This window comes from Lygodium microphyllum, chromosome 16, assembly GCF_053477565.2.
Source record: "Lygodium microphyllum isolate KBCC chromosome 16, Lygodium_microphyllum_v1.1.10, whole genome shotgun sequence".
In the NCBI taxonomy this organism is placed as follows: Eukaryota; Viridiplantae; Streptophyta; class Polypodiopsida; order Schizaeales; family Lygodiaceae; genus Lygodium; species Lygodium microphyllum.
In genome coordinates this window covers 10,390,912-10,403,544 of record NC_141150.1, presented here as the reverse complement: position 1 = coordinate 10,403,544, position 12,633 = coordinate 10,390,912, and the positions used below count along the sequence as shown (strand labels likewise).

General features: G+C 41.8%; 1 protein-coding gene across 1 annotated transcript; it reads left to right on the top strand.

Moving 5' to 3' along the window:
* Positions 1-10,795: 10,795 nt before the first annotated feature.
* Positions 10,796-12,299, top strand: LOC148022523 (microbial Terpene synthase-like protein 13). The gene is made up of 2 exons (XM_087695081.1): positions 10,796-11,305; positions 11,498-12,299. The coding sequence occupies exons 1-2, from the start codon at positions 10,843-10,845 to the stop codon at positions 12,136-12,138; spliced, it is 1,104 nt and encodes a 367-aa protein (XP_087551207.1). The 5' UTR covers positions 10,796-10,842; the 3' UTR covers positions 12,139-12,299.
* The last annotated feature ends 334 nt before the right edge of the window (positions 12,300-12,633 follow it).

The following is a 12,633-nucleotide window of genomic DNA, read 5'->3' as shown; positions in this document are numbered from 1 at the left end:
GAGCATGGTTGGCGTATGAGAGCCGCCAATAACACTGCAGGTGATTTATATGTTGCTTGTCCTAGTGTCAGGGTTTCTATTGGTGATGTAGAGGAGGATTTTCATTTCTTTGTGCAGGATTCATGCTCTTATCCCATAATTCTTGGTCAGCTATTCATTACAGAGATGCGCATGGAAACAAAGGTGATGGATGATGGATCTGCTTATGCACGGATTCGCAGTAAAGATGGTATGAGAGCAGTTCAGTTTATGACTGTATGCGTGAACCATGTTAGAAACAGAGATACTCTCAGAGATGCACCTTTGCCCATTGTGAGGGATTTGGGTTTTCATTAGGTACCGCCGTTTCGCGAGACGAGGTGGTACAGAGGAGAGGAGATTGGAGTTCTCGCCTCCTAGCAGCAGTGTTTTCTCCTCCGATTTTGTTGGGATTTCAGCAAATAGTTCGATGAGTTATCAGAAAGCTTCTAGGTTGCCTAGAGCTGCCAGGCAGTATTATGCAGGAAGGAGAAAATTTTGAAAAATGCAGGAATTTTGGAGGATGATGAGCACATAGATGGGATGTATGACAGTGTGATTTGTGCAAATACGATGACAGAGATGGGAGATATGTTGAAAACTGATATGCAGAATTGTCACAGTAATGTATTAGTGCAGTCCCTGGACATGTTTCATGAAATTGCAGATTTTGTGTCACAGATTGAGTCAGAGGCTGAGGTAACTTAGCAAAGAGTGTTGAGTGCTGAAGAAATTCAACAAACAGAGTTTCCAGCTAGTTATGATCAGCTTTCAGAGACACAGAGGGCTGAAAACTTTCAGCCAACAGAGTTTACTGCTGAAATATTTCAGCATTCAGAGTTTGGGGCTGTTTCTATGCAGTCCATAGAGCAGAGGGCTGAGGATATTCAGCCATTGGAGTGCAGAATTACTGATTTACAGCAAGGTTTATGTAATGCAGAAGAGCATAATGAAGCCATGGTTGACACGAAATACAAAACTGTGGATAAGAAGGTGAAGCCGGTTGCTGTACCGCTTCCACCTGATAGTGATCAGCAAATAGAGAGGGCTGCTAAACAGCAAATTTTGAGGAATCCAGAGCATATTGGTCATAAATTTTCAGCAGAGACTCTTGCTAAATTGAAAATTGGAAATGGTGATTTCTTGCTACCCATAGAGAAGCAATGCTTTTAGGAGATGCTTGAGCGTCATGGAAGGGGATTTGCTTTTTTCCCACATGAGATTGGATGTGTGAATCCTGATATTGTTGCTCCTATGGTCATTTTTACTATTCCTTATATCCCATGGAATCTCTGACCTATTCCAGTGCCTAAAGCACACTTGCCAAAGCTGATTGATTTATTGAATGAGAAAATCAGGATGGGAATCCTTGAGCCTTCATCTGCACCATACTCAAACAGGTGGTTTACAGTTCCAAAGAAGAATGGTACTCTCTGATTTATTCAGGACATGCAGCCAGTGAACAGAGTTACTATCAGGAATGTTGGTATAGGTCCAGTTGTGGATGAGTTTGCAGAGGCATTTGCTGGATGTGCCATCTATTCTTTGGGTGATTTGTATTCAGGATATGATTAGTTTTAGCTGGCTTTGGAAAGCAGGGACATAACCACCATGAGAACTCCTATTGGGCTTGTCAGGATGTGTACCTTGCCTCAAGGTGCCACTAATTCTATTGCGCATATGATGAATGCCATGCATAAGGTCCTTCGTGATTACATACCTCAGCTTACTATGCCTTTCTTAGATGATGTGCCTATTAAGGGGTGTGCAGAAGAAGAGAAGAATGAGAGCCTAAATGAGCAGGGATGCAGATACTTTGTGGGTGATCATATTTCAGCATGTGAGAAGATTTTGGCCAGGTTAGAAGAAGTGAACTTGACACTTTCAGGGCAAAAATCTGTTTTTGGAGTGAATGAGGTTGTTATTGTTGGGCATATGTGTGGATATTATGGCAGGAAACCCTCACCTGATAAGGTGAGTACTATAGGCAAGATTGTGGAGTATTGTTCTACCACTTCAGAGGTACGGAGATTCATTGGTGCTTGTGTGTTTTATATGATTTGGATACCTCTATTGGGATGAGAGCCACACTAGAGCCATGTGGAAATTGAAGAAGTTATTGCAGAATGCTCCTACTCTCAGGAAAGCGGATTATAATTGTGAAAGGCCTATTGTATTGACAGTTGACACTAGTCCAATTGACATAGGTTGGGCTGTGGGTCAAGATGATGCAGATGGAAATAGGTATGCTATTCGGTTTGGGGCGAAAGTCCTAAACGAGAGATAGAGGAGATATTTGCAAATCAAGAGGGAGTTATTGGGGATTGTCACGGCTCTCAAATGTGACAAGGAGTACTTTATTGGAGCTTCAGTTGCGGTAGAGACAGATTGCTTACCATTGATTGGTATGATTACGAGTTGCTCTACTCCGGATATAGCTATGCTGAGATGGATTGCATGCATTAAGTCATTAAATCCGGAATTTAAACACATAGCAGGAAAGGATAATCCAGTGGCAGATATGTTGTCTAGAGCCAGATATGATGATGAGGAGACTCTACTTGCAGAAGAGGATGATGCAGAAATTTCAGCCACTATGGTTGATCATGTTTGTCATGTCTATGATATTGTGGCTTTCACAGAAGAACTCTATGTTGGAGATTGGTTGCAGATTGGCAGGTACCTTAGTACACTAAGCAAAAGAGATGAATGGACAGATGAAGAGTTCAAGAAGATCAGAAGGAAAGCCTATGGTTATTTTCTCAAGGATGGATTTCTTTGAAACATCCGAAGAAAAGAGGCGGATTACCTTTGCGGGTTGTCTGCGATAGAGAGACACAGTACAGGTGATGAGGGAGTTTCATGAGAGTCCTTGGGCTGGTCATAGAGGAGTATGGGCTACTTATGAGAAAATCAAGGAGAAACATTGGTGGAAAGGCATGTATAGAGATGTTTCTCACTTTGTAGAGACATGCAGATATTGCCAGATGTATTCGGTAGTGCATCATCGAGATGAGCTTCATCCGACCTATCCGCTATGCATTCATTATAAGTGGGTAGTTGATTTGGTTACCATGCCTATGGGTCTATGGCAGATGAGATACATTGTTTTGGCTAGAGAGGATCTTACCAATCATGTTGAGGGCAGATCTTTGAGAACGAAGACCACTAGTGCATTGTGTAAGTTCTTATTGGAGGAAATTTTCTACAGGTATGGTTGTGTGGGTAAGATCACTGCGGATCGTGGTGAATTGGATGCAGATGAAGCTAGGGATTTTTTCTCTCAGCTAGGTATCAAGTTGGCTCTAACCAGAGCATACAATCCAGAGGGAAATGGGAAGAGTGAAAGAGGGCATCCGCCGATAGTGAAAGCATTAGCCAAAGCATGCAAAGGACGGATTGGAGAATGGCCGAGACTTCTACCATTTGCTTTGTGGGCTGATCGTACGACTCATAGTGTTACCACAGGATATATGCCTACAGAGTTGATGTATGGTCAAAAACCTGTTATGCCGATTGAGACTTGTGCTTTGACTTGGTCAGTTTTACCTTGGTAGGAGGATTTGACGAGAGAGGAGCTCTTGGCTCTTCGGATTCGACAGTTGGAGAGGAGACCTGAGGATATTCAGCTAGCTATTGATAGGTTGAAGGTTGCTAGACTAAGAAATAAGGACAAGTTTGACAGTAGGCATCGCTTGCGGCCAAAAGCAATAGAAGAGGGAGATTGGGTATTGGTCTTTGATAGCAGCCTTGAAAATTAGCATACTGCACTTCGGAAGATGGTGAAAAGATGGTTTGGGCCATACATAGTCAGATATGTCTTTGATAATGCAACATATGAGCTGACAGAATTGGATGGGACAATGCTTAGAGTGCCTATTGCTGGAAAAAGAATCAAGATTTTCAAGAAAAGGGATGATGAGAGTTATGCATTGGAAGAATTTGCAAGAGAAGAGCAACAAGAAGAAACTCCAATGGAAGAGACAGATGATATGATAGATACTGTTGTTGATCTACCGGAAATGCATAACGAAGAGATTGATCTGTTTGTGGATCTTGATGATAATGATCATGGGTAGTTGGCCCATCCGGAGGATGCGCAGGATTAGAGGGGGTGGATGTCGTATTGCTGCGCATTTGAGGTGTGAAACCACCCAAAAGTCGTGTGTGTGATTTGATACTTTGTACATACTTAGTTGTTATGTTTGCTCTTTCATTCTATGCCGAAGACGGAGAAGAATAAGGAATTTTGGTAGACTGGTAACTTGAGATGCAATCTCATGGACCACTTTGATTGTGACCAAGGGTTCGTTTGAAAGCTGTGGCAGCATAGGAGCATTTCCAATGGGCCAAGAGATACATACTGAGATCATCCTAAGGGGCCTAGAAAGAGACTCTATTGTTGGTGACATGCTTGTGGACATGTACGAAATATGTGACAACTCGTGATTGGGCAACGACAGTTGATATAACAAAACTACCGATTTCTATTATCTACATGAAGGATCTTATGAAACTAGATGGTACAGATACCATCCTGTTGTATGGATATGGATCATATGAGTATCCAATTGAGCCAGAATTTGATCAAATAGATTAGCGCTGGTTGATAGAGGATTTGTGTATGCTGTTGCACACATATGCGGAGGGGGAGAGATGGGAAGAAAATGGTATGAAGATGGAAAGTTATTGAAAAAGGAAGAACACGTTTAGTGACTTTATTGCCTCAGTAGAACACCTATTGGCACACAATTTTGGTGCTAAGGACAAGTTATGTATCCATGGGAGAAGTGCAGGTGGTCTGTTGATTGGTGCTGTGCTAAATATGAGACCAGACTTATTCAAGGGTCGCATACTGGGAACCTGCTAAATATGAGGCCAAATCTGAGGGACGCTAATTTGGTGTGGAACGAAAAGGAAGGAAAAAGAGGTTTTTTTTGGGGAAAAAAAGGAGGAGATTTTTTTGAATCGGAAGGGAGGGAAATAGAGGGGGACTCTACGGCTCAACAGGGGACTCGTTTTCTGGCCGACTTCGAGGAGCAGTAGGCTTTGACTGGAAGGAGGGAGGATCGATTAAGGGTAGCCGAGAAGCTCTGCAGAGCAAAAATACGACTTCTATTTTCATATGGAAGGACGTTTCAACGCTGGAGGGCGTTTCGGTGATTGATCATCTTCTCGGACAGTGCCTAGAGCGATGGCAAATACGGCAGAAGATAATAACGAAACGGCATTCCAGAAGTTGACAAAGATGCAGATGAAGACGAAGACATGTAGCAAAGAAGACTACTGAAGGTGATGATTGCAACGGGGGGGGGGGAATATCAGAGGCGACAAAGTAGAAAGCACTACGCGAATGCTGCTGTGGGAGAGGAGATTGGATGACGTGGACGGTGCTATGGAAGAGGAGCTGGTTGAATGAGGATGCTGTGGGGGAAGATAATTCGAGACGAAGAAGAGCCGCTGGGACATGGGGGCTTCTCTGACACGGGCGGCTACGGCAGATTCTGACACACACAAGCGCTTCAACCCGACCCGCCTCATAGAATTGCTGTTATATATCATCGTTATGGCTCGCTGTCGGTAATGGAGACCACCTTGGTTCTTCCTTCAAAAAGGACCATCAAGCCACGTTGTGAGGGCCTCCCAACCATGATTCTGCTTGCAATTTTTGCCCAAGTTTTGGAAAACTATGTATTGCTCTTAGCTAGAGTTCTGGCTGAGCTTGTACGTGAGGCCCCTTTCCCATTGTGGGTACGGCAGCTAATCCTGAGGAGGCTTCGTGCAGAGTCAGGTCATCCATATTGATAGGGGGGGCTTGACAGCACCCTGTATTTATTAAAATTTTTAGGGAATCAACACTGATGTACAATGTATGGCTCATGTGTAAAACATCCAAGGTTTCATGCAAGATAAATGTGGTTTTGGCTAGCCATGTCCACAGCTGGCACAGAGAAGAGTTCAGGAAACTGTCTCTGAGAATGATGACTTGAATTCCCTCATACCTTGTCTCTTTATGATCTTCAATTACAAGACAATTTCTGTTTGAAAATTGAACCACCAAAACCTACATATTACATGTTTGGAGTAATTGTAATGATGCTGAAAATGGTATCCCTGTTATATATATGTTCTGCAGAAAAAGCGCATGCCCAGCACAAAAGGAATTTGATGGTAAAACAATGTTTGAATCCTTGCAATAGGTGTTGGATACATGCATCTTTGGTATATTAAAGGTCAATTTATGGGCTTCATATTCCCTGTTCCATTTATGGGAGAAGGGAAATTCTGAAGCTTATGTTCATAGCTCGATTATTCATCTATAAGGTATTGAATAGCTGAGAATCTTTGATGACAGCACTAGGACATGGATTGTGACCTTTAATGGCTGAAAGAACTGAAAGGCAACAGATGATAATCCAGGAACCGTAAGCCATCTCAATATCAGTAAATAGTCATCGTGATGGAACTTGAATCGGAAAATTATCCATGTTCATCCACTTTCTTATTCATCGATGAAGACCATACTCTTGGAAATTTTCTTTGAAATGTATATATGATCTATGCATTCGAGAGGCTGCTCGGATTTCTTCATCTTGAATCTTGAAACTCTTATTGACAGAAATAAAACAAAGTCCTGACATTATTTTCTCATCTTGTTAATTCATCTGTTCGATCTTTTATCCTGAAATTTATCAAGGTTTTCTGAAGACGCGACTTTGCTTTCACAAACCCTTCGACAGCGTATATAAGCGCGTCTATAAGCAATTCATGCTCTATATATACGTGCTTATAGACGTGTTGATAGACGCGCACAGACATGCACTAAAATTTTGAAAAATATTACTGGTGTGTCATTCTTTTCAAAGTAGTCTCGTCTTGCGTTTCTTTTGGGTTTTTTTGATAGGCACACGACACAAAGAGAGGAGAAAAGAAGAGGCAAAGAAGAAAGGGTAAAGAGAGGAGGAAGCAAGAGGCAAAGAGAAAGATGAGAAGGAGTTTGTAGCTTCACTGCTAATTCGCGTCTACAAGCACGTCTGATATACAGAATAGAGGCTCTCGTAGACACGCAAGTGTTGAAGATCCATAAAGCCTCCTAGGTTTTTTTGAGTTTTGTGGACCTGGCGTGTGTAAGAGTGCATCTGATCCACAGAGTAGACGCGCTTGTAGACGCGCTCGCATTAAACAACCACATCTCCTTTGAGGGTTTTTTTTCATACACTGTTTTCCACGTCTATAATCACATCTATGTGTGCATGTATATGCACGTGTATATGCGCATGTATGTGCGCATGTATATGTGCATCTATAAGTGCGTCTATCTTCGAGTGTATATGCGCGTGTAGTTTTCACTATAAACGCGCTTGTAGACGCGAAATTGTAGACGCGCTAGTAGACGCGGTAATAAACGCGCCCGACATTTTTAAACACAATTCAAATATTGTGTCTACAAGCGCGTCTATGGAGCCTTTTTGTTGTAGTGTCTGGTGATTCTTTCTTGACATTCACATAATAAACCAAGGGTATAAATACAATAGCTAAGTTATCCTGAGTATCATACGTAGTTTATATCTTATAGACACTAATTTCATACATCAAGTAAGGTCTTTCGAGTATATCTTCCTTGCTTTTGACTCAAGCAATGTAAGGCAATCATGATCTTAATAGAACCAATTATTTGGGAGATCTGCTCTCGATCACGTGAAAATTGAGAATAATAAAACCCATTACATAATAAAATCCCATCCCTATCCATAATAAAATCCATTACACTTTCCTTTGGATGGGGTAACACAACCTCGCACATATTTTGCAATGGAGCATTGACTGATTTAAGTTGGCTTCTCGTTGGCTTCTAGGATATCCATGAGCCGCCCCTTTGAATAACAATACATATGACACTTCATTTCCACTTGAACACTTAAAGAAATGATACAAGCAAGGAGAGATAGTACGATTTTTTACTCGCAATTTAATTCAAAAGATATATATAGACTTGTCTTTCTTTCAAATTTTATTTATTTTCTTACATTCAACCAACCATTCCCTGAAAATAGGTAAAATTTGTCCCATTTCTTGCACATCACTATTTCTTTTATATTCTTGCTCTTCTAACTATAGCTCTAGAAGTGAAATTTCTTCTAAGTATCGTCTCTCCCTAAATTGGAATTCTAACTTCTATTTTGGTAGCTCAAAAATTTTCTTTATCGCTTCATTCACAACAATTAGTGTTGCTACCTCACACTCTTTTTTTTATGTCTTTATTTTTTATGTCTCATTTTCTTTATCACTTCATTCACAACAATCTGTGTGTGTGTGTGTGTGCATATTTGATTCATGTATTGAGCAAGTTACTGACCGAAGATGAAGCTCTATGTGGTTTCCTTACTCTTCTTCTTTATTAGGTTTTTTGATTGGTGGTGTGCTTCCTAGTAGATGGGAAGGAGTAACAACATTGGATTATTTTGTTTTGGTGGTGAAATCATGTTCAAGCACTCAAGCTTTTGCAATATAACATCAGGAGGTAAGATTTCTGAGTTTACTACTCCAAGCTGGTCTTGTATTCTTGTTTTCTTAAATTAGGGAGAAGGATGCATGGTTAGTTAGATTGGAGTGTCTCAATTGATATCTCTTGAGAGTGGTGGTTGTCAAGGATGTCATAGTAGGATGAAGAGATAAGGAGATAGAAGGAAAATCAAGACTAGAAGAAGGGAGAGGACATAGCTTTTTCGTGCCACCACCACCTCCTCACAAAAGTATTGCATATTATGACTTGAATGATGAGGCTAGCATTGAGCAAGACATGTATCTTAGACTTCAAGCTCATCTTTCTGTCTTTGATATGACGGTAACCGACCTTTGAGTTGTGCAGCTGTACTACATGATGCGGATATTTAAAAAAGTCAGTGCTTAGGACTTGTTTTATATAAATGGTCCTTGAGACCTTAGGTTGCAAACAATCATTTAAGTTATGTGTTAAGATAATGCAAGAGATGAGTGATAGCTCTCTGCTCCTCACAGTGTTTGCTCCAACTCTTCTCTAACTTCAAACATGGTATTAGAGCCTCATCCATGAGGCTGTGGGAGATGGAGAATAACTATTCCACACTATGGAAAGGAAAAAGTCAAACATGATGAAGAAGATGATGAACTCCAAGTGAAGTCAAAGCTCTTCATTTGGTCTCTATAGACGGTTGAGCCTATTGAGGCTTGGTCCTTGGTTTATTTAGCATATGAACAAGCTTCTAAGGTTGAAGCATTGACACAAAAACATGAGCTGCTTGAAGATGTGTTGACAGATGGATTATGCATGTTTCCTACTGTTGACAATGAGGGAAGAATGGTGATTTTCATGAGCTATGTTTGAAGCTCATTGGGTGAGTTTGCATTTAGAGTGAATGCTCATGTATGAGCTGTGAAGACCATCAGCAAAAAAAAAAAGTGTGAGCCATGAAGAAAATGTCAGATAAAATGCGTCAATTCGTAGCCTAAAATGTGTCGATTTGCAGCCTAAAATGTGCCTATTTGCAACCTTTGTGATGCTTGATACGAAGCATATTGCCCCTTCTAATAAAATACCATATGATGAAGCATATAATTAGCAGTATCCAGGCTTGAATGTACATAAGCATCTTCATCATTACCTTAAGAATCAACACTGCAGAGTGGGCCTATTCAAACAACGTGAGAATTGCATATGGCGCCTGAGTGACAGGCTAAATGCCTAGTTGAAATCTGGGTGCTGGATGACTATTGTGTGGTTTAATGCTTGATAAAGCATCCTTGGAATGCTGTTGAAGACCCTGGAGCTCTAATGCTTGCATGGGAGCTTAGTTATGAACTGTGGGACAGTTGTACAGAGCTGAAATAAGGTCAGATCTGCTGTTAATATTGACACGCAACATATATTTGGACATCTTTGAAGCATTGAAGGTATATGACATGCATTCTTGGCTCCATTCAAGCATACCTAAATCCTAGAAGACAATGCTTTTGAATTGAGATTTTGTAATCCAAATACTCAAATCTGGTCTTCAAATCTAAAAATGAACGCAGTTGTAGATGTGCCCCAAACTTCTTTTCCTAATTCACAAAACACATCTGCAACCATCTTCCTTCTAGTGTGTGTTACATATACACCAATGGAAATACAATTTGTAAGAGTGACACAACCAGAATCACAATCGCAGTCATCCAAACATTTCAAAGTAACTATTATTTCAAAGCATGCATTGGCGATAGAAAAAGGATTGTTGAGGAGAGTACCTGAAGCCTGCCTACTTTACGGTGAAGCCTACCTGCTTCACGGTCGAAAGGTACATAGCATGCTAAGGCGAGTCTACTCTTTCGAGTGTGTTACTTTTTCTTCCCTTGTGTTACCATGTGATGGTTACAGCGCCTGCATCCCGACGACAGCAAACCACCACAGGCTAAATGGTAACGTGGCGCTGCTACATACGTAAGCCTAGAGCCACCGACCTAGAGTAGGAGGAAATAGCGATCATCCCTTTCGCTTAAGTAAAGAAGACCGGACCCCAGCCATAAAATGGAGGGCTGATCCTATTTGAACCGCAGCTGTCTGAATCCGCCGCATTGTCGTCATTCGCACCACCCAGTTATTCTCAATGAACGGCATTGATGCACGGTTTTAATCAATTTTCGCCAAGAGAGCTTGCCGCTGGGAGATATCTGCGACTACACTGGCTGGCCCACAACAACGAGCATAAATATATGGGGGATGGAGTAGCGTATTCGTGAAGAAAGCAGCGTATTACACAGAGAGAGAGAGAGAGAGAGAGAGAGAGAGAGAGAGAGAGAGAGAGCGCAATGGACAAGAACCTGCCGCTGATGATCGCCGGTGGCGACGGAATTATGACTAATATTGGTCATGATGAGTTTCTGCAATACTGCCCCTTGGACCGTAGATGCCATCCCCTTCGGACGTCGCTGGAGGAGCAGAGCCGCGAGTGGACTACCGGCCTCTTTAAGGCCCATAGCCTCCCCCACGAGCAGCTGCAAAATCTTCTGGACATGAATTACGCCAGCCTGTCGTGTTTGATGTACCCCAGCGGCACCTCAAAGGCCCGCTCCTTCACCTTGGTGAAGCTCCTGCACTGGATATTCCTGCTAGATGACCTCTTCGATGACGGCCAGCACGTCCTCGGCCTCAACCTCGAGTGTGCTCGCGCCTTCTGCTCCCGCCAGCTCATGACGATGTTTGGGCCCGCTGCCGTGGCCACGGCCGGCCTTATTGACGTGTTCCACAGCTCCCTTACGAATGAGCCTAAAGGTATACCATTTCCATAACGAGGCTCAAGGAGGCTTCCATGGGGAGCTCGAATGAGGCTTCCATGGAATGACCCATCTTCTTCATTTACGCTAGGAAAGATGTTTTCACCCCCTCGCTACTTTCATTCCGAGTGTTACAATATCAAAACTTAGCACTAACTTTAAAGAAATACGGGGCGTTTCTTTGATACAGGCATCTCCAAACACCAATCATCCCAACAAGAGTTGGTGATCGAGATGGGAGTGCAGTGGGCAGCTGATATGCAAGCTCAAGGCATGTCGCCTAAGCACTACAAGCGTGTGCAGGAATCAGTTGTGGACTATCTCACCGGTGTGATGCTTATTGTAGCATTGAGAGAGGAGAACAAGCTCCCTAGCCTCCAGCAATACATCCCCCTTCGTCGTAAGGATGGGGCTGCTAGGATTTGCCTCGTTGCTTGTGAGTTTGACCTTAATATGGAGCTTGACGATGAGGCTTTATCACAACCACTCTTGGAAAACCTATATCAAGCCATGGCTGATCAAGTGCTTTGGATCAATGATGTTCTTTCGTTTAATGCTGAGTACTGTAAAGGGGACTACATCAACCTAATCACAATATTGCACTATCAGAATGACCGAATGGTTTCTTGCCCAACTCACAAGATCATGGACTTCCAAGAAGCTCTCTCTCAAGCTTGTGCTATGATCAAGGACAGGGACAAGGATCGTGTACAATTATCTCACGAAATCATTACATGGAATCCATCCTTGCAAGGCTATGTTGAGGCTACTAACGACACCCTCTTTGCAATCATTACTTGGACCCTATGTAGTCTACGGTATAGAGTTTAGTCTAGTGATGATCTCATCAACTAATGTGACTCTACAACTCTCCTTAAATAGAAAAGACATATATGACAACTCATCTAAGCATGGTTGGTAGCCTACCCTACAAAGAAGCTGTACACATTCTTCCATGAATAAAGCCTCATATTAATCACATTACTACTTGTTATTACTCAATGTGGAATATCTATGTTCTATCTCATCTCATTGCAAAAGTTGCAAATTTATCCAAAATACTGATTAGTTAAAGTCACAAGTAGTGTTACATCTATTTGTTGTCAATCTCCACAATATGCCATAGTGAATTTGTGAAGCTTCTCATATTTCATTTAAGTTGGGGAATCCATTCAAACAAAAATTACTTTTGTAGAATGGTGAGTATCTATTTGTAGCAAACCACTACACATAGTATGCACAAACTTGAAGATATCTAAGAGAGCTATTTTAATTAAAAGCCCATATATAGAAAACTATAATGTAGTGGACTATTCTTTCATAAAC

What these genes read in the sequence shown, in the direction of transcription:
- LOC148022523 (XM_087695081.1), top strand. Translation starts at nt 10,843, where the DNA reads ATGGACAAGAACCTGCCGCTGATGATCGCCGGTGGCGACGGAATTATG. An exon ending in CCTTACGAATGAGCCTAAAG is followed by an intron (nt 11,306 to 11,497) that starts GTATACCATTTC and finishes TCTTTGATACAG; the next exon opens with GCATCTCCAAACACCAATCA.